The 24,186-nt window shown below is 46.1% G+C and overlaps 1 protein-coding gene across 2 annotated transcripts in view; it reads left to right on the plus strand.

Annotated features, from left to right (window-relative positions):
* Positions 1–24,186, plus strand: part of RAB37 (RAB37, member RAS oncogene family) — a 57,167-nt gene that overhangs the window by 24,550 nt on the left and 8,431 nt on the right. For both annotated transcript variants that reach the window (XM_033961236.1, XM_033961235.1), the window contains 5 exons: positions 2,506–2,547; positions 10,547–10,613; positions 10,753–10,805; positions 17,906–17,971; positions 18,288–18,344. In XM_033961236.1, the coding sequence (XP_033817127.1) occupies positions 2,506–2,547; positions 10,547–10,613; positions 10,753–10,805; positions 17,906–17,971; positions 18,288–18,344 (285 nt within the window). The remainder of the gene's footprint in view (positions 1–2,505; positions 2,548–10,546; positions 10,614–10,752; positions 10,806–17,905; positions 17,972–18,287; positions 18,345–24,186) is intronic.

Here is a 24,186-nt window from a genome sequence, read left to right on the forward strand (position 1 = left end):
TGGTATTGAAGCAAAACTTAAATGAACTTAGTTTAAATGGCAAAAAGGGATATACTCTGCAAGGAATGGCAGATACAATTCTGGCTGGATACACCATACTGGTTTTTATCTGTTATAATTTACTGTTACTATCATGTTACTGAAAAATAAATTGATCAAGTAACTAAATTCTATCAGAAGCTACATTGGCTCCCAGTTCAGGCAAGAATATTATGCAAGTTAGGTTGTACCTGTTACAAGACATTGTTTGGCCTTATACCTGATTATATTATTGATCATTTTAATTTTACTGATGGAAAACATTTTTCTCGGCATTTTAGATTATTTACATTTCCTACTGTAAAAGGTTGCATATACAAGAGATTTTTCCGTAGAATTTTATCTTTTCAAGCTGGATCATGGGATAAACCCATTTCTGTCCTGATAATAAACTCCAGCTCCTATCTTTCCTTTGACAAATTCTTCTGAGTATGATTATAATACACTGTGCTTGTATTATAATCATATTATATTCATATAATCATATAATCTTGATTGCTGTTAACCGCATTGAACTGAGAGGTTACTGTGGTATATAAGTGAATTTATTATGTTACTATGATATATTCTCTGGTGTTATCCTGGCTCCAATCTTCTCCTTACAATGGCATCCTTTCTTTGCGTTTAGCTAGATGTTTGAGGTAATATGTGGATCCTTCTGGGATTCTGTTTGTTCCTTTGTGTGCTGTCTGTACTACATTTTGGGGTTCATTTTCAAAGGGGACACACAAAGAGGAAGATTTTCAAAACCCACCGCGCCTTTAACGATACCGGTTCCAGCCAGTTTAGTGTGGAAGTATTCAACTGGCCAGTTCTTAAAAGGACTCACAGTGTCTTTTCTGAGCTTCCTGGCAAACTCCGACTCTGCCATGCAAATGTATTACAATGAGGTTATAAATATTTAAAGGAGCACTGGGCGATTCTCTATTATCGCCAGGTGATTCCCTAACATCGCTGTCCTACATTTGCAAGCAAAATTTTCCAGCAGGTCTGAGCTGTCATAGCCTTACTTTCTGGTCAGTGCCTACTCCCTCCTGCCGCCAAGCAACCCAATCCCCCAACACACACACCCACATCCTGGCAGTGGGAGGGATACCCACTCCCTCCTGCCACAAATGCAGTGTCCAAACCCCCCCCCGTGCCTCTGACAACCCCCCGCCCCCTACCTTGCTGCCTAATCCCTCTGGCCAGCAGGCCCACCTCTTCAAAAATGGCAGGCCTTCTCCTCCCCAGTGCATTCTGGGATATGCTGGGGAGGGGCCTAAGGCTCTGAATGGCCTAGGTTGCTTATAGGAGAGGCCTTAAGCAACCTGGGCCACTCAGAGCCTTAGGCCCCTCCCAGGGGCATCCCAGGATGCCTTGGAGAGGGGAAAGCCTGTCATTTTGAAGAGGTGGGCTTCCTGGCCAGAGGGATTAAGCATCCCTCCAGCCAACCATCGTGAACAAGGTAGGGGGAGGTGGAGGGTTCTTTGGGGGTACGATGGCGGCAGTGGGAGGGAGTGGGCATCCCTCCTGCTGCCTGGGGAGGGGTTGGGAAGGTTGCTTGATGACAAGGGTAAGAGGGAGTGGGCATCCCTCCCGCTTCCGGGGAGATGTGTGTGGAGGGAGGGGGGCAGTTGCTTTATGGCATCGGCGGGAGGGTATGGGCATCCATCCCACTGCTGGGGTGGGGGTATCGGGTGTGTGGGAGGTTGCTTTATGGCAGCAGCAGGATAGAGTGGGCATCCCCATTGCTGCTGGGGGGGTGGATTGCTTGATGGTGGCGGGGATCTATTTTGGGGGCCTTTAAAAAAAATATTTGTAGGTTTATTCTGCGTATGCCGATCGCTATTACCAGTGATAGGCACATGCAAATTTAGTGACCCTCTATGATTTCACCGTGAACGTCATTTGAATGCACATTTTTAAAAGAGTGACTCACCTTTTTGAAATAGTTATAACAGCGGCCCGTCGTATTTTACCACCAACATTTGAGAATCATCTCCAGGGTAACATAGTGCACTTTGTATGTTTAAGTGCTTTGAAAATAAGCTCCTTTATCTCCTAGTAGCATCCGCAAGCACCATAGACAAAGTAATTGGTGTTAACAGAGGGCAGAACATTGGGGTGGTCACTAATTAGGATCTCGATACTATGCAAACCTTTTTTGCTTGTGCCCCAGAATCATCATTTTGTCTCCAGGCCTAAGGCAGGTTAAAGAAAGATTATCAGCTAAGTAATGAACAATTGTGAAATTCACAACCTGGAACTGTTCCAATATGTATTCTGCTTATTCGGGTATACGTATCTGAGGACTGAATCAGCTTTCCTTGTGTTTCAGCTAATGAGGTTCTCCATCGTACTTGGGGGATGTTGATCCTGAAATAAGGTTGAAAAATGTATCCAGCAAGTGTTTCTCTCTAATTTCTTCTTTCCCCATCACAGAAAACCCTGTATCTCTGTTAACACAGTGTCTTTCTGTTGCAGAATAAGATGGTAACTGTGGACGGAGTAAGGGTGAAACTTCAGGTGAGTCCAAAAGTCCAATGAGATGAAGCATTGCTGATAATTAGCATTAGGGTTTCTGTAGAAGCAAAAGTTTTAACTGAGAGGCTGCCATGTATCCTCCTCTTCTCCACGTCAACATATCTTGCTGGAGGATCTGAGCATCCATGAAAGAGGCCAGGTTTCTCTCGCAATTTAGGCTCTTGCCCCTTTCCTTTAGACCACCAATCACTGCTGGGCAGGTTTCCTTCAAATTGTCCCAACAGCTGCTAAGGCAGTTTGTAGTTTTAGCTCATGTCTTTCATTGGTAGCTTGATGCAAGCATTTCCCTGTCCCCAGAGGGATTATGATCTAAGTTGTACTTGAAGCAACAGACAGTGAAGTGAATTGCCCAAGGTTACAGGGATTTGAACTAGAGAATGACACGGTAACAGAATTCATCACCATTCCTGTCCCCGCGGATAACTATGGGAAACCATCCCATGTCATTCTTTAGTGTCTATCTTAACCTCAGTCCTTCTATACCAGCATTCTTCAATGCAAGGCTTTGAGGGTCAGTGGATGTGCCTGTTCAAACTCTGATTCTTATGTGAGCCAAGTATAAGACAATCAAGCCATTGTGACATCACTGATGAGGTTGGCTCTTAGGCACTGGTGGAATGAGCCATTATAAGAACATAAGAACATAAGAAATACCTCTGCTGGGTCAGACCCGAGGTCCATCGTGCCCAGCAGTCCGCTCACGCGGCGGCCCAACAGGTCCAGGACCTGTGCAGTAATCTTCTATCTATACCCCTCTATCCCCATTTCCAGTAGGAATTTGTCCAATCCTTTCTTGAACCCCAGTACCGTACTCTGCCTTATAACGTCCTCTGGAAGCGCATTCCAGGTGTCCACCACACGTTGGGTAAAGAAGAACTTCCTAGCATTTGTTTTGAATCTGTCCCCTTTCAACTTTTCCGAATGCCCTCTTGTTCTCTTATTTTTCGAAAGTTCGAAGAATTTGTCCCTCTCTACTCTCTCTATGCCCTTCATGATCTTGTAAGTATCTATCATATCCCCTCTAAGTCTCCTCTTCTCCAGGGAAAAGAGACCCAGCTTCTCCAATCTCTCAGAATATGACAGGTTTTCCATACCTATTATCAGACGTGTTGCTCTCCTTTGAACCCTCTCGACTAACGCCATATCCTTCTTAAGATACGGCGACCAATATTGGACGCAGTACTCCAAATGCGGGCGCACCATCGCCCGATACAACGGCAGGATAACTTCTTTCGTTCTGGCTGTAATACCCTTTTTGATTATACCAAGCATTCTATTCGCTCTCTTAGCGGCCGCTGCACACTGTGCCGACGGCTTCATTGTCATGTCCACCATTACCCCCAAGTCCCTTTCCTGGGTACTCTTATTCAATAACATCCCTCCCATTGTATAGTTGTACCTCGAGTTTCTGCTCCCCACATGTAATACTTTACATTTTTCAATGTTGAACTTCATCTGCCATTTCGCCGCCCATTCTTCTAATTTGTTCAAGTCCCTTTGCAACTTTTCGCAGTCCTCTGTAGTCCGAGCTCCATTAAATAGTTTGGTGTCGTCCGCAAATTTTATTATCTCGCACTTTGTTTCTGTTTCTAGATCATTTATGAAGATATTAAATAGCAGCGGCCCGAGCACCGAGCCCTGCGGGACACCACTCGTGACCCTCCTCCAGTCGGAGTAGTGACCCTTCACTCCTACCCTTTGTTTTCTACCCTCCAACCAGTTTCTGATCCATCTATGTACGTCTCCTTCCACCCCATGGTTCTTCAGTTTCCGGAGTAGACGTTCATGGGGCACCTTGTCAAAGGCTTTTTGGAAATCTAGATATATGATGTCTATGGGGTCTCCTTTGTCCATCCGTTTGTTGATCCCTTCGAAGAAGTGCAATAAGTTCGTTAGGCACGATCTTCCCTTGCAGAAACCATGCTGGCTGGTTATCAGAAGTTCATTTTTTTCAAAATGTTGATCGATGTTTTCTTTTATCAGTGCTTCTGCCATTTTCCCCGGAACCGAAGTCAGGCTCACCGGCCTGTAGTTTCCCGGGTCACCTCTTGATCCCTTTTTAAAGATGGGCGTAACGTTGGCTATCTTCCAATCTTCCGGGATCTCGCCTGTTTTCAGGGATAAGTTGCAAATTTGCTGCAGTAGTTCCGCTATCTCCTCCTTTAATTCCTTCAGAACCCTTGGATGTATGCCATCCGGACCCGGGGATTTGTCAGTTTTTAGTTTATCTATCTGCCTACGAACGTCCTCAAGGCTCACTTCTATGGATGTTAATTTTTCTGCCTGACTTCCGTTGAAGAATTGTTCAGGTTCCGGTATGTTGGACGTGTTTTCGTTTGTAAATACAGACGAGAAGAACATGTTAAGCCTTTCTGCCACTACCTTCTCCTCCTTCACCACTCCCTTCCTGTCTCCGTCGTCCAGCGGTCCCACTTCCTCTCTAGCCGGCTGCTTCCCTTTAACATATCTGAAGAATGGTTTGAAATTTCTTGCTTCCCTGGCTAGCCTCTCTTCATACTCTCTTTTGGCTTTCCGAACCTCACGGTGACATTCTTTTTGATGCTTCTTGTGCTCTTTCCAGTTCCCCTCAGTTTTGTCCTTTTTCCATTTCTTGAATGATTTTTTCTTATTGCCTATCGCTTCCTTCACTGTTTTGGTTATCCACACCGGGTCTTTTGTTCGATTCTTTTTACACCCCTTCCTGAATCTGGGGATATACAGATTTTGCGCCTCGCTCACCATGTCCCTGAAGAAGGACCAGGCATGATTTACCGTTAGCCATGTTTTGGAAGTGTTCCTAAGTTTCTTCCTTACCAATTCCCTCATTGCTTCGTAGTTTCCTTTCCTGAAGTTAAAAGTTGTCGCAATGGATCTCTTGCCTTTTGACACTCCTACCTCAACCTTGAACTTGATCATATTATGATCGCTGTTTCCCAACGGTCCCACTACTTCTACTTCCTTTGCAGGTCCCCTTAACCCATTTAGTATTAGATCCAGAGTGGCATTTCCTCTCGTCGGTTCTCTAACAAGCTGTTCCATGAAACAATCCTGTGTAGCTTCCAGGAATTTTGTCTCCCTAGCGCATTTCGAGCTTCCAAGCCTCCAGTCTATCCCAGGGTAGTTGAAGTCTCCCATAATAACCGTGTTGCCGCTTTTGCATTCACGCTTCATCTCGGCTTCCATTTCCTCATCAATATCTCTGGTTTGCCCCGGTGGGCGATAAAATAGGCCCATCTTTATTTCAGGCCCTTTCCTTCCCGGTATTTTAACCCATAGAGATTCCGGCTTGCTGGCCGTCTCTGCTGTGTCCATTTGTGTGGATTGTATGCCTTCTTTTATGTATAGGGCTATTCCACCTCCTTTTTGTCCTGTTCTGTCCTGGCGATAGAGCTTGTATCCCGGTAGTGCTGTATCCCATTTGCTTTCCTCATTCCACCATGTTTCAGAGATTCCAATGATGTCGATGTCTTCTGCGTTGGCCAAGGCTTCTAGTTCCCCCATTTTGTTTCTTAGGCTCCTTGCATTAGCATATATGCAATTTAGATCCTGGTATTTTGCTGTCCTCCTTTCTTTTCCCTGTGCTTCGGTCCATAATTTCTTCTCTTTTGCTGCAGACACTGTAACCACTTCTTCTGGGTTAGTCGACTCCTGCAGTTTGTCCCTTGTTCCTTCCCAGCCATTTTTCCCCTCGGTATCTTCACAGGATACCGTCTTCCGAATCGTCGACCCTTTGTCAACTGTCGGCTTTCCCCTTCTTCTTAGTTTAAAGCCTGTTCTATTCCTCTCTTGACGTTGTTTGCTAGGAGTCTAGTTCCTGCTGCGCTCAGGTGCAGTCCATCTTTCCTGTATAGCTTGCTCTTGCCCCAGAACGCCGTCCAGTTCCTCACGAAGTGGAATCCTTCTTCCTCACACCATCTCCTCATCCAAGTATTTATTGATTGTAGTTCCTCCTGCCTTTTCACATCTGCCCTCGGTACTGGTAGGATCTCTGAGAACACTATCTTCTGGGCCCTCATCTTCAGCTTCCTTCCCAGAATCTTGAATTGTTCTAACAGCGTGCTTCTTTTGTAGTCTCTCCTGCTGACATCGTTCGTCCCGATGTGGATCACTACAGCGGTCTCTTCTGTCTCCGCCCCTTCCAGGATCATTTCAATTTTGTCCACGATGTCCTTGGTTCTTGCTCCCGGAAGGCAGGTCACCAGTCGGTCCTCTCTCCCTCCTGCTATGTGGCTGTCCACATGCCTAAGGATCGAGTCTCCCACTAGGATCGCTGACTTTCCTCTCTTCAATTTTCGCTTCGGTCTCAGGTCAATGTCCTCAATGTACTTCACTCTTTCTTCTTTTGGGCCTCGACTAGCCAAAATCTCCCCCTCTTGCGATAGCCCTCTGTGGGTGTCATCCTTGAGGTAATCTTCTTCTTGCTCTCCCTTGCATGTTGGTATCCGTGTAGCTTCTTCTTTCATCTGAAGTTCGTTCTCTTCCACCTTCGTCCTGTATGCCTCTTCAATGAATCTCTCGAGTTCCCTGACTTCCTCCTCAATGTGTCTCTCCGTGGCGTGAAATCCTTCTAGCTCCTGAATCTTGTCCTCTAGTCGCTTGACCTCCTTCTTCAAGCTTTTCAGTTCCTGACACCGACCGCATACATACGACTGTCTCCCCGAGGGGAGATAGTCGTACATATGACAGTCTGTGCAGAACACTGGAAAGCTCATCTTCTGGCTTCCTTCTGCTTCCATTGTTCCTTCTTTAAGATATCAGTTGAGATTACTTGTGACTTGTGCCCGCTTTGTGTCCTTTCTCTCTCCCTATCTGCTGTTGGTGTCCTCCCTGACTCTCTCTTTGTGCTGGTGCCCTCTCTTTCTTTCACTAACTGTCTCTGGTGTCCTCTCGCTCACTGCCTGTTGGTGGTGTCCTCTCTGTCTCTTCGCTCTCTGTGTTGGTGCTCTGTGCTGGTGTCTCTCTCTCTCTCTACCTGCTGCTGGGGTCCTCTCTCTCTCTACCAGCCGCTGGTGTCCTCTCTCTCACTCTCTCCCTCTGCCTGCTTGTTATACTTGTGTGAACAGCTTGGCCCTTTGTGTCTGTGTCTTTCTTACCTTCTGTGCTTTCCTTCTGTACTTGTCGCTTCTTTACCTTCTGTCTTACACCGTTGCCTTGTCCCTTCTCAAAGGCCCTCGCCGCGCGCCGAACGGCTGCGCGCCGTTGGCTCCGCCCCCTTTCAAGGGGGAGTCCGACGCTGCCTCTGACGCGGTGGGGGTGGGCGGAGCGTACTCTCGCCGCTTCCCCTAGTCCTGTGCTTCTTCCTGCCTCCTTCCCCTGCGCAGAACTCTGTGTCTCCGACTCTCCCTCTCTGTCCGGCTACCAGAGCACGCTGTTTTCTTCTCCAGCTGCTCACAATCTGTTGCTGCTCTTTGAGTTCCTGCTACGTACTTGTGACCTAGGTTGGCCACTGCTAGAAACAGGATACTGGGCTTGATGGACCTTCAGTCTGTCCCAGTATGGTAACGCTTATGGTCTTATGTTCTAACCATTCGGTGTCATTCTTTAGTGTCTATCTCAACCTCAGTCCTTCTACACCAGCATTCGTCAATGCTGTTGGGTCAGTGTCTACGGCCGCCAATACTCTGATTCTTCCCTCTCTCCTTAAAGAATGACACGGGGATGGTTTGCTGCGAATATCCAGCATGTCATTCTCTGATTTGAACCTTGGCTCTCAGCTCAGTGCTGTAACCACTTGACCGCTCCTCCAGTAGAGAGCTGCACGGGAACGGGGACGACGGGAATCCCGCGGGACCCGCGGGCATCCCGCGGGTTCCCCCTTTGGGTCACGGGGATCCCGTGGGGACGTCCCTAGGGTCGCGGGGATCCCGTGGGGACGCCCCCTAGGGTCGTGGGGATCCCGTGGGGACGCCTCCAAGGGTCGCGGGGTTCCTGCGGGGCTGGATGTACTCAGTCGCGCGGCTCTTCTCTCTACCTTCTCTGCTTGCAGCACAGAGCCGAACGGAAGTCTTCCCGACGTCAGCGCTGACGTCGGAGGGGAGGGAGGGCTTAAAGCTTAAAGCCCTCCCTCCCTCCGACGTCAGCGCTGACGTCGGGAAGACTTCCGTTCGGCTCTGTGCTGCAAGCAGAGAAGGTAGAGAGAAGAGCCGCGCGACTGAGTCGGGAAGACTTCCGTTTGGCTCTGTGCTGCAGGCAGTGCAGGTAAGGAGGAGAGTAGCCTCGCGGTTCGAGTGGCTACCAAGGGACGGGGCGGTCCGCCCCACCACACCCCGCCCCGGTTGCAGCACAGCCGGCCAGGTCCCCTTACTTTTGTGGCACTTCCCCGACCGACCGACAACAGCCCCGGTCCGACAATCCTCCCTGCCCTGTAGCCGCGAATCTAAATTATCTTCTTACAGCAGCTGTAATAAGGTAATTTAGATTCGCAGTTAAGGGCAGGGAGGTTTGTCGGACCGGGGCTGTTGTCAGTCGGTCGGGGAAGTGCCACAAAAGTAAGGGGACCTGGCCGGCTGTGCTGCACCCGGGGCGGTAGAGAAGGAGGGGGGGAGAAGGACGCTGAAAGCACTTGAAGACAGAGGAGGGAGAAGGACGCTGAAAGCACATGGGGAAATACAAAGGGGTGGAGAAGGACGCTGAAAGGCCATGGGAAGGGCGGGGGGGGGGGGAAGGACTCTGAAAGCACTTGTGGAAGACAGAGGGGGGAGAAGGATGCTGAAAGCACATGGGGAAGACAAAGGGGTGGAGAAGGACGCTGAAAGGACATGGGGAAGATAAAGGGGTGGAGAAGGACGCTGAAAGGCCATGGGAAGGGCGGGGGGGGGGAAAGGACTCTGAAAGCACTTGTGGAAGACAGAGGGGGGAGAAGGATGCTGAAAGCACATGGGGAAGACAAAGGGGTGGAGAAGGACGCTGAAAGGACATGGGGAAGACGGGGGGGGGGTGGAGAAGGACGCTGAAAGGCCATGGGGAAGACAGAGAGGGAGAAGGATGCTGAAAGGACATGGGGAAGCAGAGGGGGGAGAAGGACACTGAAAGCACATGTGGAAGACAGAGGGGGGAGAAGGACGCTGACAGGACATGGGGAAGATGGGGGAAGAAGGACGCTGAAAGGAAATGGGGAAGAGAGAGTAGGGAGAAGACGCTGGCAGGGAAGAAGACAGATGCCAGACTATGGGGGGAGCGGAGAGAAGAAGATGGGTGCCAGACCAATTTGGAAGGGGGAAGAAAGGGAGAGGCACAGTAACAGAGCAAATGGAAGATGCAGAAGGAAGAGAGACAGTGGATGGAAGGAATTGAATGAGAACATGAGGAAAGCAGAAACCAGGCAACAAAGGTAGGAAAAGAATTATATTTCTTTTTTTTTATTTTGCTTCAGGATAAAGTAGTATATTAGTTGTGTTGATAAAAATTTATAAACATTAGAGGCTCTGGTAGAAACCCATTTGCAAAGTATGTATTCTTCCCAATTAATATTTTCAAATTAATAAAGTCTTTTTGCTTATTTGTAAATGGTTTCTACCAGAGCCTTTAATTCAGTAGCATAATTAAATGAAATAACTATTTCTGAAGTTTATATGGACGGGCGGGGACGGAGGGGATTCCTCGCGGGGACGGGTGGGGACGGAGGGGATTCCTCACGGGGATGGAGGGATTCCTCACGGGGACGGGTGGGATTCCTCACGGGGACGGGTGGGGACGGGTGGGACTTTGGCGGGGACGGGTGGGATTTCTGTCCCCGCGCAACTCTCTATCCTCCAGTCTTATCTCCGTTGGGGTTCCTTTACTCCTGATCTTTGCTGAGCATTCTTTAATCACATCACTGCCAGAGATGATGGTTTCCTCTCACTCCTAACATCCATTGGAGCAGGTTTCATGTAAACTCTTGATTTCTCATAGGACAGATTTTGTTTTGAGTCTCGCTTTACCATTTTTATGTATAATTGCAAGATGCAGCGCCCTGATCAGCTTTTTTTTTTTTTTGCAGATCTGGGACACAGCTGGGCAGGAGCGGTTCCGCAGCGTGACACATGCCTACTACAGGGATGCACAGGGTAGGTGCCGCCATACCTGTAGGTTTTAGTGTGGGATAGATTAGCAGGCCACAGTGGAATCTAGGAAATGCAAACCCCTGAAGCAGCAACCCGAGGTCTCCTGCATGATAGAAATCTTTTTTCCCCTCTTTTCTTCCAGCTTTACTTTTGCTGTATGACATCACTAGTAAATCATCCTTTGACAACATTCGGGTAAGTAGCTATTGGCTTACGTAACCTTTTTTTTTTTTTTTTTGCATTAGACTTTTGAGGCTGTCGCTAACATTCTGATGTCCCATAGTGACAAAATTCAGGTGAACATCCGATCTGGCCAGGCTTGGAGCAAGAGCGTCCCGAGCCAGAATTGTACCTTGTGCAGCACTCCCACCCTGCCCATGGTGCTGCAGCCATCACAAGGGAGCATATGAACAGGGAACGTTTTTTGCACACCCTCCCCCCATCTCCCCTGTGCTTTGTGTGGCCCCAAAGCCCTGGCTTGGAGAGTTCCTTTTTATTGATCAAACGTGTGTGTGTAGCTCAGGATGGGTTACATATACACTTAATGGGTTACAATATGCCCAGTGGTGTAGTAAGGTGGGGGGGGGGGGGGGGTCGGCGGCGGTTCCCAGTACCTCCTAGGTCCTCCCCAGTACCTTGTTCACCGCCGCAAATAAAAACTTCAATGTGCTCCTCATGACTGCGTCGACTCTCCTGCTGACTTCCCTTCCGAGTGCCACGGATAGGAAGTGATGTCAGAGGAGGAGCCGATGGGGGTCACGAGGAGCATGTTGACGTTGTCGCTCGTTGCGGTGAACAACTGGAGGTGTGGTGGGAAGGGAAGGGGGATACTCACGCGGCAAAGGGGTTTCGGGAAGGAGCTGGGGGCAGAGATGCGGGTGGGGGAAGGGCACCACTGCCCGAGCGCCTCTCCACTGAATATGCCATAGTTACAGTACAAGTTTTTGTTGTTGTTTTTTTCTGGTACAAGTTCTTATCCTAATTCGACACATACTGGGGATCCAATACCAATATCTGTAATATACAGTTTATAGGTTAAATTTGTCACAGTTACAATACAAGTTTTTGTCCAAATGTGACACATTCCGAGGATCTTGTATCTATCGGTCGTGGGAGTTGGGTGAAGAGATATGTTTTTATTGCTTTTCTAAAGTTGAGGAGTCCTTCAAGGGATCTTATCTGTGGGAGCAGTCGATTCCTGTGGGTCGGTACGAAGTGAGAATAGGAACGTCGTTTGGTGGTTTGCAGTCGAAGGACACGACCATTTATTTATTCATTCAATATTCTATACCATTCTCCCCGGGGAGCTCAGAACAGTTTATATTAATTTATTCAGGTACTCAAGCATTTTTCCCTTTCTGTCCCGGTGGGCTCACAATCTATCTAATGTACCTGGGGCAATGGGAGGATTAAGCGACTTGCCCAGGGTCACAAGGAGCAGCGTGGGTTTGAACCCACTACCCCAGGGTGCTGAGGCTGTAGCTTTAACCACCGCGCCACACACTCCCCACATTTACCAGCAAGTTATACCACTTTAACATTCGTCTCCCTCCGTATTCGCACTTTCAGCCATTGCAGTTTCGATTATTCGCGGTTTTTAGCTTGCTGACTCCTCCCCCCCTAAATTATGTCAGCTTGCATAGAGAAATCGCTGATTCCAAGAGTTTACAGAGAAAATCGCTGATTCCCAACACTATCTTCACCGTGTTTTGCCTCTCCTTTAGGAACAGGCTAGGTCTCCCCACCATATTATTCGCAGTTTCACCATATTCATGATGGTTTTTAATAGAAAACAGTGAATAACATATGAAAAAGTTATTTGTGGGTTTTTCTGTATTTGCGGGTCTGTTAATCCCCTATCACAGCAAATAAGGAGGGAGAAGTGTACTGTTAGGTTCCAACAATTCTTTAATGCAAGAAACAAAACAGCAACTTAGAGCCATAGTCTGCAAACGGCGCAGTAAGTTAGGTGCCTTGATCGTGCCTCCTGGCGCCTAACTAAATTGCTTTAATCGACACGGTAACTGACCGGGTAGTTTAAAATCAGTTTTTAAAAAAGTAGGTGCCATTAGGCATCTTTCGGGGTAGGCACCAGAATCACGCTTACAGCGTTCTGGCTAGCGGCGCCTAAGGTTACAGTAGGTTAGGGGTGGAGATGACCTTAGATGTCGCTAGGCCCGAATCTCAAAAAACCGGTAATGTACGCTTTTAAAACCCTGGCCTATATTACTGGTGCCTAAGGGCCTCTTCTATTAAACTGTGCTGGCAGTTTCTAGCGCGGAGAGCCACGCTGAATGGGCCCACGCTGCTCTCAACGCTCATAGAGTTCCTATGAGCGTCGGGAGCAGTGTAGGCCATTCAGCGTGGCTCTTTGCGCTAAAAACTGCTAGCGCAGTTTAATAGAAGAGGGGGTAAGTTGTTTGTTTTTTTTTTTGTTTTCTTGGTCATCACTAGCCATGATTCTGTAAACGGTGCCTAAGCGTGATTGACAAATGGGTGTCGCCGTAAAAAGAATCTGTGCCTTACTGCATAAAGGTATAGTTGAATCGGAGGCATTCTGCACAGGCAGGATAAGTCTGAATTGCTTCAGTTCAACACAAAGCTCAAACCAGTAGCTATTAAACAGTGGTAAATATTAAGAAATGGTGAAGAGCTAATGTAATTGCAGGGGGATGGAGAGGAACAAGAAGCAGAGCTTGCTTTTAGGGCGGAGATTAAAATTGAGATTTTTTTTTTTTTTACTTTTTTCCTGCCAATCCGGACCCCTCTCTAGACCCGCCCCCAAGCCTGAACAGTTCCACCCATCCCCCACCCCATTATGCCCCAGCCCCACGCCAAATCCTGCCCTAGCCATGCCTCCTGCTGCCTGCTCTCGTCAGATGTGACGTTATTGCATGGCATCCATGCATCCACGGATGCCCTCCTGCCCGACGGTGATTTGTTCCAAGCTTTTCAAAACCTGAACAAAGTGCTGGATTTTGAAAAGCCGTCCGGACCCCCGGACATGTTCTCGAAAGGAGGATGTGTCTGGGGGAATCCAGATGTCTGGTAACCCTACGTGAAGGGAAGGAGGATCAGGCAAATCCAGAAGGCTAGCAGGCGAAAGGATCACTAAGAGCATCGAAGCAAGCATCTGCCAGTGATTGGAGGGAGAGGGTCACATGTTAGGGGACTGACCTATGAAAGCACAAATTGTAAGTAGCAGGAAGTTACTACAATTAACGTGCTGGAATCACAAATAAAAACTTTGCAGCACAGACTTTTATAATTATTTGGTAATCTTGTCCATTCTATAAATAAGTATTATCACTTCATCTCCTGGGACACTTTCATAAAAGCTGCAGAAAATTTTAATGCAATTTTTCTCAAAACATTTCCTACTTCTCGGCAATAGGCCTTTAATTCATCTGAGATCCCTGAGCCACTGCTGACTTCTGCTTCTTCATTCCACCCCAGGCCAACAGCAGGAACCATAAATCCAAGCCTAGCCCCACTGCTCAAATAGCCCTCACTGTGCAGCATGCAAACATAAATACAGAAGGTAGAGCTGCAATGTGTAGACTGATATTAAGTCATTTTTGTATGCTACTTGAATTATTCTTCATTGCTATTAACTTGGGAAGGCAAGAAAAGGATTGAGTATTTTCCCAGAGGATGCCCCTCCTATGTTGTCTGTAACTGCTTGTGAATGTTCATTATGGAAGTATTGAATAAATATATTGAGGTTTAGCACGTCCAGTGAGCATTATTGCGACACGGATGTAGCCAACTGTTTAGAGATCTTTTGCAGATACTGTAACTGGTACAGTTTGTGTGGTTGATTGGATGTTGATAATGCATTGTGTTGCTTGAAATATGATGGGTCCTACTTCTTATCATTTAAGTTTGAAACTCCTGGAGGTCTGTGAGATCCATGGAGTACAGATTATTGAGCATGTGACGAGGGGCTTCCCCTACTGGCTCACAAGTCGGGAACAATAAACACATTGTGAAAAGGATTTATTATAGTGTAATTTAAGTCCTATAACAAACATTTGTGCTGTTTTTTCCCCATTTCATTCTTTATTGGACTTACAGAGGAGTTAGAGATATGTGTTAATCAGAGGAACCGCACTGCCTGTCTGTTGGTTGCACGTAGGACTTAAAAAACTTTTTTAGGTCCCGATGCACAAAAGGGTTTTCTGTGGCAGCCACTGAAAATCCTATACTAATGCATTGCAAGGTGCTCATTAGTATTCTGAGTACTCTTTGTAATCCACGACAGGGACAGATGTTGTTTCCTGTGCAAACTTTACCGACAGTGTCGTAGTCTTACTTTCCTGTTAGTGCCTGAATGCTGATTGGCTCAGGCATTGACAGGCAAGTAAGGCTATGACAGCCCACCCTGCTGGTAAAAGCCCCAATAAGCATTAAAAAAACAAAAAATCCCTTTCTCCCTCTGTCCCCCTCTTGCCAAGATGCCCCTACCTCAAACCCCCGTGCCTTATTTTTCAAGATCAGCAGGAGGCATGCTCACTCCCTCCTGCCTTGGCTGCCTCAGCCCAGACCCCCCCTCCCCTTGCCATCCCCTCCACCATAAGAACATAAGAACATAAGCAGTGCCTCTGCCGGGTCAGACCACAGGTCCATCCTGCCCAGCAGTCCTCTCCCGCGGTGGCCAAAAACAGGTCAAGGCCTGTCTGAATCATCAGAAGGGGCTCCCCTGCCACCTTGGTTTCCCATTTAAGTTCTGCCCTCCTATCGAAGTCCTAGCCCTCCGGTCTTGCACATGCACGACCAGGTTGGTTTACTCAGTACCCCACGATCCCTCTATCCCTCAGGAATCCATCCAATCCCTGCTTGAATCCCTGTACCGTACTCTGCCTGATCACTTCCTCCGGTAGCGCATTCCAAGTGTCCACGACCCTTTGGGTGAAAAAGAACTTCCTTGCATTTGTTTTGAACCTGTCTCCCTTCAGTTTCTCAGAATGCCCCCTCGTATTTGCTGTCCCCTTCAGTCTGAAGAATCTGTCCCTATCCATATCTTCTAATGAAGATCAGCAGGTAGGATGCCCACTCCTTCCTGCCTCAGCAGTCACTGCTGGGGCCCTACCCACGACAGTTCCCCATTTACCTTCTAATAAAGACTGGCAGGAAGAAAGGTTGCTCCCTTCTGCCGGCAGGCCCACCTCTTCAAAATGGCAGGCCTTCCCCTTCCTAGTGCACTGGGATGGGCTTAAAGCCCTAAATGGCTCAGGCGTTTAAGACCCTCCTCAGATAATCAGGGTCTTGGGCCCTTTCTAGTGCATCCCAGGATGCATGGGGAAGGCCCGCAATTTTGAAGAGGTGGGGCTGCCGGCAGGAAGGAGTAAGCATCTCTCCTTCTGGTCTTCATTAGAAGGTATAAGGAGGTGTATGGGATATGGCCAGTGGTGGCCAAGGCAGGAGAGAGTGTGTAGCCTTCCTGTCGATTCTATGGGGGTGCAGGGTGGTTTAGGCACGACTTTTTTTTTTATGGGCAGCAATGTTGTGCATGTGTAACATATACACAATATCTGTGCTCATTAAAAAAATTAACTGCTTTTCCTGCACCAAACAGCTGAGCAGCAAGGGAGGTCCCAAAGCTGATGCAGCTTTGGGGAGTCCTGCAACTCAGTTATTCGGGCTAGGGAGAGCAACTTGACAGGAAGGAGGAGCCGTGCCTAGCGATTGCTCTTCTGACACAATTCCTCCACCCTTTTAATGGTGATTTTCCGCACATATAGCATTCATATAATTTGCATGCTAGTGTGCTGAGCATCACTAGTAAACGAAAAATCGCTCCCACCATGGTATTTTTTACCATGGTGTCAGAGCTTTGTGCATCTGGGCCATAGTTAGAAGATTCTTTGATTAATTATCTGTTGTTGTTTTCATATATTATTTTTCTTCTTTTTAGTTTTTTGTTATCCACTGTGAACCACTGAGGGCTCCTTTTACTAAGGTGCACTAGCGTTTTTAGTGTGCGCAAAAGATTAGCGAGCGCAAACCACGTGCTAAATGAAAAATATGCAAGCTCTATGGAGGCGTTAGCGTTTAGTGTGCGCGGCATTGTAGTGCACGCTAAAACCGCTAGCGCGCACTACAATGCCTTAGTAAAAGGAGCCCAGAATATGGGAGATGGCGGGAAACAAGAGATATGTAATGTAACAAAACATAGAATTCTTAGTACCATATCTAGAAAAAAATTTTTTTTTTTAAAGTTCTGGTCACTCTAAGCCCTGAAATTTGAAAGGGATGGGGTGAGCGTTTGAGCAGTGTGAATTTTGTCCCTTGCCCCTCCTTTTCCTTCTCCCCTCTCTCCCCAGTTTCTCATTTTCTTACAAATTTCCTCAATCCTGTACGTACATATTCATTCTTACAGGTGGTACACACACACACAGCTCCTTTTACAAAGCTGTGCTAGTGATTTCCAGCTCAGCAAATGCAGCGAAACCCATTTAATTCCTGTGGCGCTTCGTCGCATTTGCTGCATCCGAATTGCTGGCGTGACTTTGTAAAAGGAGCCCGCATCTTTTCTCTCTCGAGACCTGGCCCCTTCTTTCTCCTGAGTTTATTATTAAGTTTCCAAGTTTTATTAAAAAATTGTCAAAAGTGGTTAACATCAGTCATATTACAAATTTTTAAAATTTAGGGGGAACATAATTAAGACTAAACACGAACAGGACTTAAAGAAACAATCGGGGAAGGGGGGAGAAGTACATAATATTTTTTTTCCTGATGGAGTCATAGAACGTATGTCGTAGTGAAGGGATAGTTAGGAGATGTTGATTACTGGAGCAAAGGGTTCTTGGTGAGCAATAGGGAATGAGAAGGATGGGGTGTGTGTGATTTTAGTTTTAAATGTAAGCAGTACAATTTTATAAGTGATTCCTCCTCCTTTCTGCCTTCAGGTCTGACCCCAGTTTTCAGCTGTAACCCCCCACTACCATCACCACCACCTCTTAACAGGCCAATTCAGTCAGCACCTGGAGATTTCTGGTGTTTTTCTTAGAGACCTATACATTTTATATAAAATCCTTAGCATCTACTGGTGAAACCCAGAGAGCTGGCAGATAAAACCCATTACTGGTTAGACCTAAAGAATCTGGGTAGTGCTGCTGTAGGGTGACCAGGTTACCCATTTCGGAAGGGGACTTTTATTAGTCCTGGTTTTAAAATTACATCCGAAAGCAGTGTATTTCTCGTAGTCCATGATTCTATCCATTGAAATCAACTGTTTTTATGAGGATATATTGACGGCTTTGCCATTAATTGATAATTTCCCCCTCTTGCAGGCCTGGCTCACCGAAATACATGAATATGCACAAAAGGATGTGGTCATCATGTTGCTAGGCAACAAGGTAAGGGGCATTTCCTCTTGCACTATGGACTTCCTGCTTCTACCATCATTTGCATTCTGCCTTATTTTTTAAAAATCCTTACATTTTCTGTTTGTTACTTCTGTCGAGGTGCCTGTGTCAGCGTGTGCCTGTACCTGATGTAATATCCAGACGCCGCTTGAAAAGTGGGTCTCGTGTTAGCTTCCCCTCCCCCTTCCAAGTTTTATGTTGTAAGAGGTGGAAGTGGTCTGTGGCTTTCACAGCTCTACTAAAGGCAACCTTTAGGCTCTGTCACTTGCTCAACCTTTGCACTAACCGTGCTTTTTTGTCTCTGCAGGCTGATGTGAACAACGAGAGGGTTATCAAAGCAGAGGATGGAGAGACGCTGGCCAGGGTGGGCGATACTTTCTTTTAAATTCCCTGCCTTTTATGTTGTCTGTTGTCTCTCACCTTGTCTCCTCACCCTGTTTCATTTCCATCTCTCTTTTCCAGCCTTTCCTCTTATTCTTCCTTTGATTCTTCTGCTTTGCCTTTCTTTTTTTGCACAATATCTCTGTTGCACCCTCTTGTCTTTCTTTTCTTTTTTTAATTTATTCTAAATGTGAGCGGTACTGATACATGGTCAGTAAAAGGTTATTAGACACCCTAGGCCAAACGTCAGCCTTGTGTTCTCTCTCATCCCTCCCCTCCCTATTTATCTATTAGGCCTTACCTGAGATTTATATAATTAAACTCAACAAACATGACCATCTGAAGATTTAATTTAATTTAATTTTTAATTTAATTTAATTTAATTCTTATATACCGCTAATAACTGTGAGGTTTCTAAGCGGTTTACAAAAATGATGCATTAAAAGATACAATAAATAAAAATAAATAAGATAGGTACTTGGAAATTCCCTAACTGTCCCAAAGGCTCACAATCTAACTAAATTACCTGAAGAAACAATTTAAGAAAAATAAAAATATAAAAACAGATCTCCTACCCCAGAGAAATCCGGGCTGACCTCACACTATAAAATATTAAAATGTGACTGGCCGCTGCTGGAAGTAGGATACTGGGTTAGATAGACCATCAATCTGCCCCAGTATGGCTAATATTATGTAATGAGGGCAGTTTCCAAAAGCTATTTACTTGAGTGAAGACTATTGAGGTAAATTAGCAGTTTGAAAACTGACCACTCTCCCTACAGATTCATACTGATAGCTTTAGGATTTCCAGATTTCATCTTTAAAAAAAGAGGACACCTGACCTTCCCCCTTTGCACCCCCAGCCCTGCCTCCACATGAATCTCGTGTCTCTTTCCACGTCAACATCCATGCATACTCGGAGAAACTCCAGATGCAGTCCCGACCTCAGGGCCTTCCAAAATACAGACAAACTGCTGGGTTTTAGAAATCCCTCTAGGTCCCCGGCAGTCCTCTAAAAATAGGACATGTCCAAGTTTTCCTGGACATCTGGTAACCCTAGATAGCTCTATGAGTTCATGTGTCCACCTAATTTTCCTAATAATTAAACTGGCCTTGTATGGATGTTTCACTGTTTTCTTTTTGTATTGTCTGATACAATGGTGCCTCTTTCCTGTCTTACCCTCAGTAGAGAATGACACCAGGACAAATTTGTCCCCATCCTCGCAGGAACTAAGTTTCCCCATCCCGTCCCCATGAGATTTGTCTCTGTCCCTGTCCCATTCCTTTAAGCTCTGCCTTAACCACAATAGCCTCAAACACTTATGATTTTAAAGTGTTTGAAGCTTGTGCAAATGAGGACAAAACTTGCAGGAATGGGGCAGGGACAGGAAAAGAACTTACCGGGACGGGATGGGAAAATGAATTCCTTTGGGGACGGGGAAAAAATATGTCCCTGTGGTCCCACAGTGAATGTTCATATTTATTGTTATTATGATACTATACAATATGATTTATAAACAGAATAAAAATAAACAATTAAAAAAAAATCCTAAATGACCTTCTAAATCATAAAATATATAACAAACCTCCACATCAGTATAGCCCATTGGACCTTTCCCTAAGTCTAACTCATTCCTTCCCCAAATGCTCAATGGAATCATTGTTCTATTCTATTCTATATAAAATGTATAGCTCGCTCTAATCTCCAATTGGATTCTAGGCGGATAAAAATATTTAAAAGATACATCTAGGTGGATAACATTATTTAAAAACAATACATCAATGATTTTGGCAAATTTACAATAAATCAATTAAAAGAATGAGTTTTTAAAAATTTCCTAGACTTATGAAAACGGAGACTGTTGCTCTGTAGCAGGCTTGTCCAAGTTCAGTCCTGGAGGATAGCGTAGTTGGTTTTAAGAAAGGTTTGGACAATTTCCTGGAGGAAAAGTCCATAGACTGTTATTGAGAAATACATGGAGGAAGCCACTGCTTACCCTGTATCAGTAGCATGGAATATTGCTACTCCTTGGGTTTTGGCCAGGTACTAGTGACCTGGATTGGCCACCATGAGAACGAGATACTGGGCTTGATGGACCATTGATCTGACCCAGTAAAGCTATTCTTATGTTCTTAGGCCAGATTTTCAGGATATCCCTCATAAACATGCATGAGAGAAAATTTCACACAGTGTAGTTGCCAGGCATACATACCTGACTCGTGCATATTTATTAGAGATATCCTGTAAATCTGGTCTATTTGTAGCCCTCTAGCATAATGAGGCCATTAGAAAACAGAAGCTTATTTAATATCATCCATTGCATCTTGACTGTCGCTGAGCAATGCATCATGGATACATTTTCAACATTTCAGTTTCAAAAAACATACAAAAGAAATGAGGTTTTCAAACTTTAGGGAAAGGCAAGATGAGAAAAAAGTGAGTGTTCCCTCTAAATTTAAAGTGTCAGAGCATATAGTGCTCCGGGCTGCGGTAGAGACCTCTACTGGGGCTTAGTAAAAGAGGGCCACCGATTGGAAAGAGTTAAGAGCAGACACAAACAGAAGCAGTTGAACTGCTGGCAATAAATTTCCTTTGAAAGAAAAGGCAGCAGAGATTATTTTGAGACAGTGGAGGATTTGATTCAGGGCTTCTTAAGAATAGGACAGGTGGGAAAGAGCCTTAGGAAAGAGAGTGATTAAAAGATAGCCAGATTGGAGAGGATTAAGGGCTAGATTCACTAAGGCCGCGGATCGGATCCGATCCATGGCCGGGGGACTGATTCACGAAGCATGAGGGCGATCGGAATCACGCCCCCAACCGACTGCACGGATCGCTCTCCAGCGATCCCGACATATGCGCAGACCATCTTCTTTGCCTTTAGATGGTCTGCGCATGCGCTGGCCCTCCGTGCCCGGCAGAGCTGGAAACATTACTTTTTTACTTTACTTTACTTTACTTCACGAGCTCATGGTTTTAACCCGCTTTAAACCCACAGGTTAAAACCACGGGCTTGCACTGCAGGGAAGGGCAGGAGAGTCGGGGCAGAGAGCAGGGTAGTGAGTCATGGCCGCCGGATCGATCGATGGCTGTCTCAAGGGCCCTGCTTCATCTCCATCTTCCTTTTCTATTTCATTCTTCCTCTAGCTCTTCTCACATGGTATTTACACACCCTGTTTTCTTATTCTAAGTATGGATACAGAGCTGGATAAATGGGATTAGGTTCTCTAGAGCAACCTTCATCCTTGAATTCGCCTTCCCTGAGACCCTTAGAGTTAGGAAGGTGTACAGAAGAGCAAGAGGCCGTAAAAAAAGAGAAACAGGAAGAGGACAGTGGTGATCGGAAACTCAATCTAATTGCTGCTTGGTGGCACAAATAGGTGAAACAAGAATAAGAACATAAGAAGTTGCCTCTGCTGGGTCAGACCAGAGGTCCATTGCGCCCAGGAGTTCGCTCCCGCGGCGGCCCATCAGGTCCATGACCTGTAAGGTGGTTGGCGTCTAAACCCTTTCAGTCCCCTTATCCTTCTATGTAAGCCCTCTTTCGTAACCTATCTGTATCCCTCAACCCCCGTGTCCTTCAGGAATTTATCCAATCCTTCTTTGAAGCCCGTTAGGGTACTCTGTTGTATTACAACCTCAGGAAGCGCATTCCAGGTGTCCACCACCCTCTGAGTGAAAAAGAACTTCCTATCATTGGTTCTAAACCTGTCCCCTTTCAATTTCTCCGAGTGCCCCCTTGTTCTTGTGGTCCCTAATAGGCTGAAGAATCTGTCCCTTTCTACCTTCTCTATACCTTTCATGATCTTGAAGGTCTCTATCATGTCTCCTCTGAGTCTCTGCTTTTCCAGGGAGAAGAGCCCCAGCCTTTCTAACCTGTCTGCGTAAGAAAGGTTCTCCATCCTTCTTACCATTTTCGTCGCTCTCCTATGAACCCTCTCCAGTATAACCATGTCCTTCTTGAGGTACGGTGACCAAAACTGGACACAGTACTCCAGATGCGGGCGCACCTCGCGCGATACAGTGGCATGATGACTTCCTTCGTCCTGGTCATAATACCCTTCTTAATAATACCCAACATTTGATTTGCTTTCTTTGAGGCCGCTGCACATTGCGCCGTTGATTTCATTGTTGTGTCCATCAGCACACCCAAGTCCTTTTCAAGGTTACTTTCCCCTAGCACTGATCCCCCCCCCCCATTTTGTATCTGAACATCGGGTTCTTCTTCCCTATGTGCATGACTTTGCATTTCTCTATATTGAAGTTCATTTGCCATTTTTTTGCCCACTCTTCCAGTTTGTTTAGGTCCCTTTGTATAAGTTTCAAATTGTATTAAAATTTGATTGAGCGCTTATCAATCATTCTAAGCGATTTACTAAACTAAACTAAACCTTAAGTTTATATACCGCATCCTCTCCATGGTTATAGAGCTTGGCGCGGTTTACAAAAGCTTAATGTAGGAAGGAATAACACATTGGATTTGGAGGTTGAGTACGGGTGGGGGAGGAGAGCATTACATTTTTGTGAAGAGCCTGGTTTTCGGGTGTTTACGGAATAGTTGGAAGGAGCCCTGATTCAGTAGTGGGGAAGTAAGGTTATTCCAAAGCCCTGTGATTCTGAAGAAGAGAGATTTTCCCTTATAGAGGATGCCTTTTAGCGGGGGGAAAGATAGTTTTAAGTTTTTGGGAGCCTGGTGGTGTCGGGACTCGAGGACTTCCAAGACAGTGGGATTAGGGGAGGGAGGATGCCGTGTAGGATTTTAAAAGCTAGGCAGGCGCATTTAAAATGAACTCTGGAAAGTTTAAAAAAATAGGGGCTAAATTATTATCGATACATAAAATCACATGTACAAAAACAAAAAATAACTAACCAATTACAAAAGGAGAGAGGGAAGAACTACAATTCTTAATAGGACAGAAGACATGTAAAGTAATAACATCAGGAAGGGGGGTGGGTGGGAAGGAAGAGGGCAGAGTTTAAAATCCTGATATACAGAAAGGTGGAAGGTTGTCAAAATTAGTATTAATATTGCTGAGCAGGAGGTCGGGTGATGGAAATGATTAAAGCAAGGAAGATACAGTCGAGGTTAATAGGTCTGTTTGGGTGTGGGGTGGGAATACTTATGACCCAGACTGGCCTTTGTTGGAGACAGGATGCTGGGCTCGATGGACCTTGGTCCTGATTCAACATAGCTTTTCTTATGTTCATTTGAGAAGAGAGGCATTGGCAGAAGAAAAGAGATGCGAGACTGATGAGGAGATTGCAAGGACCAGATTCACTAAGCTCACCGATGGTTTTGCGGTTGTTCCCCGACCCGATTCACTAAACAGCTGTACGATCAATCTTCGATCCAATCCGCACATGCAAATGAGGAGAAATGGCATGCATAGGTAGGAAGGCAGCGATTCACTAAACTGAAGAAGGAACACCGATTGGGTTTTCCGATCGGAAAAGAAACGACTGCTGAGGACCAGTCCCTTACTGTCCCTGCCGACTCTCCTGCTCTCTGCCGCCCTGAAATCCTGCATATATGGAAGAAAACTTTACTGAATAAAAACCAACATTTTCTAATGTAAAGGATGTTGCCTTTAATTTTCCTTATATGAAGAAATGGAATGAAATAGTAATCAAATCTCCCTGCTCTCTGCGAGCCCGTAGTTTTAACCCGCAGGTTAAAAGTGTGTTCTGTTCCATTCTGGCTGCACAATTTGACATGATTCCAGTGATTTGAAATGATTTGTAATGATTCCTTTGGGCCAGTGAGTACGGCAGCCACCCCTCCCCCTTTGTTTTGACCTCGAAGACCAAGCGCATGCGAGGATCGCAT

Source organism: Geotrypetes seraphini, chromosome 10, assembly GCF_902459505.1.
Source record: "Geotrypetes seraphini chromosome 10, aGeoSer1.1, whole genome shotgun sequence".
Lineage (NCBI taxonomy): Eukaryota > Metazoa > Chordata > Amphibia > Gymnophiona > Dermophiidae > Geotrypetes > Geotrypetes seraphini.